Source organism: Phalaenopsis equestris, unplaced genomic scaffold (assembly GCF_001263595.1).
Source record: "Phalaenopsis equestris unplaced genomic scaffold, ASM126359v1 Scaffold001082, whole genome shotgun sequence".
NCBI lineage: Eukaryota > Viridiplantae > Streptophyta > Magnoliopsida > Asparagales > Orchidaceae > Phalaenopsis > Phalaenopsis equestris.
The window spans coordinates 476682-478263 of record NW_018165521.1 but is presented as its reverse complement, the minus strand read 5'-3'; the positions used below and the strand labels follow the sequence as shown (position 1 = coordinate 478263).

Here is a 1582-nt window from a genome sequence, read left to right as displayed (position 1 = left end):
TCAGTTGTTTTTTTTTTTATATTATTAATTTTTTCACGTTGTAACGCTCCAAGGTGTTACGTTTTTTTTTTTTAATTTTTTATTTCCATAGACTACATAAATAACTTATTCTTACATGAATACCACCCTATTCTTATTTTTCGTTTCATTTTGCATTGTCCAATGTTTCTTATATATATATATATAGATTATCGTTATTTTCACTAAAAAAAATTTAAGCACACTTTTTCATGTTAAAATTAACTGATATAATTTAAAAATTAAATTTTAAATGTCAGCTGTGCATATACATAGGAACCAAGTGATTTAAAAAAGCCTGAATCTTATCACTTCATGCAGACTAGTTTAGTGGTGATAACTTGCCTTTTTCAATGGTGTCCCATCAATAAGCGCGATTATCGCAGCAACATAGCGACAATAAAAATGTGCTCCAGGAACATCGAAACTCCCACTCTCTCTCTCTCTCTCAGGCAAAAATGGAGTCAAAAAAATGGGCGAAGACGATGGCTGCATGCTTCCCGGCGGCGACTGTTGAGGAGGCATGGGCTATCGCCGGTGATTTCTGCGGGGTGCACAAATGGCTACCGTTGGACACGTGTTACAAGTTAGAGGGCGAGGAGAACAAACCCGGCTGCGTCAGGTTCTGCAGTGAGGGGCGCAACTGGGCCAAGGAGCGGCTCGTTTCGTTCGACCCGGTCGACCGCTGCTACTCCTACGTGGTTACGGAGAGCAACATGGGCTTTGGTGACTACTTGGCCACCATTAAGGTGGTTCCGGCCGGCGAGCAAGGGTGCAAGATCGAGTGGTCGTTTGAGGCGGACCCGGTCGAGGGGTGGACCGAGGACGGTTTCGTCTCGTTCATGCAGACGGCTTTTGAAACGTTGGGGAACGCAATCCACGCTAAGGAAAACTAACTCATTTGCTTTTACTATTAAAAAAAATTCTATTTTCATTATGTGTTTTGTGTTACAAACTGGGAAAACTCAAGTATTGATATTCTCATGAATTATGGTGATGTGATTTTGGCGATTGTTGATACCATAGTGTTACATCTTAAGAGGATTCTTAACATGCAGATTTGAGTTATTTCGATTCTCCTTCAAAAGAGGATTATTTTGAAAAAGTAGGTGGAGAGATCTGTTCAGCTTTCAGGTGGGACGATTTGATTTGATTTAAACTAGGGCTGCAAATTCTTTTGCGATTCTTGTCAAGAGATTGCTGTCTGATTCAAAGTTAATCGAAATCCACGTCATTCGAGCCAGAGACGTGACGAATCTCTGCACCAAATTATTTTTTATATATTATCTATTAAAATATAAATTAGTACTTCATGCTGTTAAATCATTACTTTCAGATCTTTTAATTCTCAATTATCCTCAATTTTTCCTGTGAAATTCATTTTTTGTCAATTATTTAAAACCTCAAATATGAAAAGGGATTATAGGTTAAATGATTTATAATTTAGTGTTATGTTAATGCTTCGAAATTATTTATAAAGTTTAAACTCAGAGCTTCAGCTTTTGCTTTTGTGTTTATGTTTGTTTAGTTCATTATTATTTTGACTGGTTGTTTAAATAATGTT

The 1582-nt window shown here is 37.1% G+C and overlaps 1 protein-coding gene across 1 annotated transcript; it reads left to right on the top strand.

Annotated features, from left to right (window-relative positions):
- Positions 1-360: 360 nt before the first annotated feature.
- Positions 361-1241, top strand: LOC110033061 (lachrymatory-factor synthase-like). Its single transcript, XM_020736921.1, has one exon. The coding sequence runs from the start codon at positions 477-479 to the stop codon at positions 912-914; it is 438 nt and encodes a 145-aa protein (XP_020592580.1). The 5' UTR covers positions 361-476; the 3' UTR covers positions 915-1241.
- The last annotated feature ends 341 nt before the right edge of the window (positions 1242-1582 follow it).

What these genes read in the sequence shown, in the direction of transcription:
- LOC110033061 (XM_020736921.1), top strand. Translation starts at nt 477, where the DNA reads ATGGAGTCAAAAAAATGGGCGAAGACGATGGCTGCATGCTTCCCGGCG.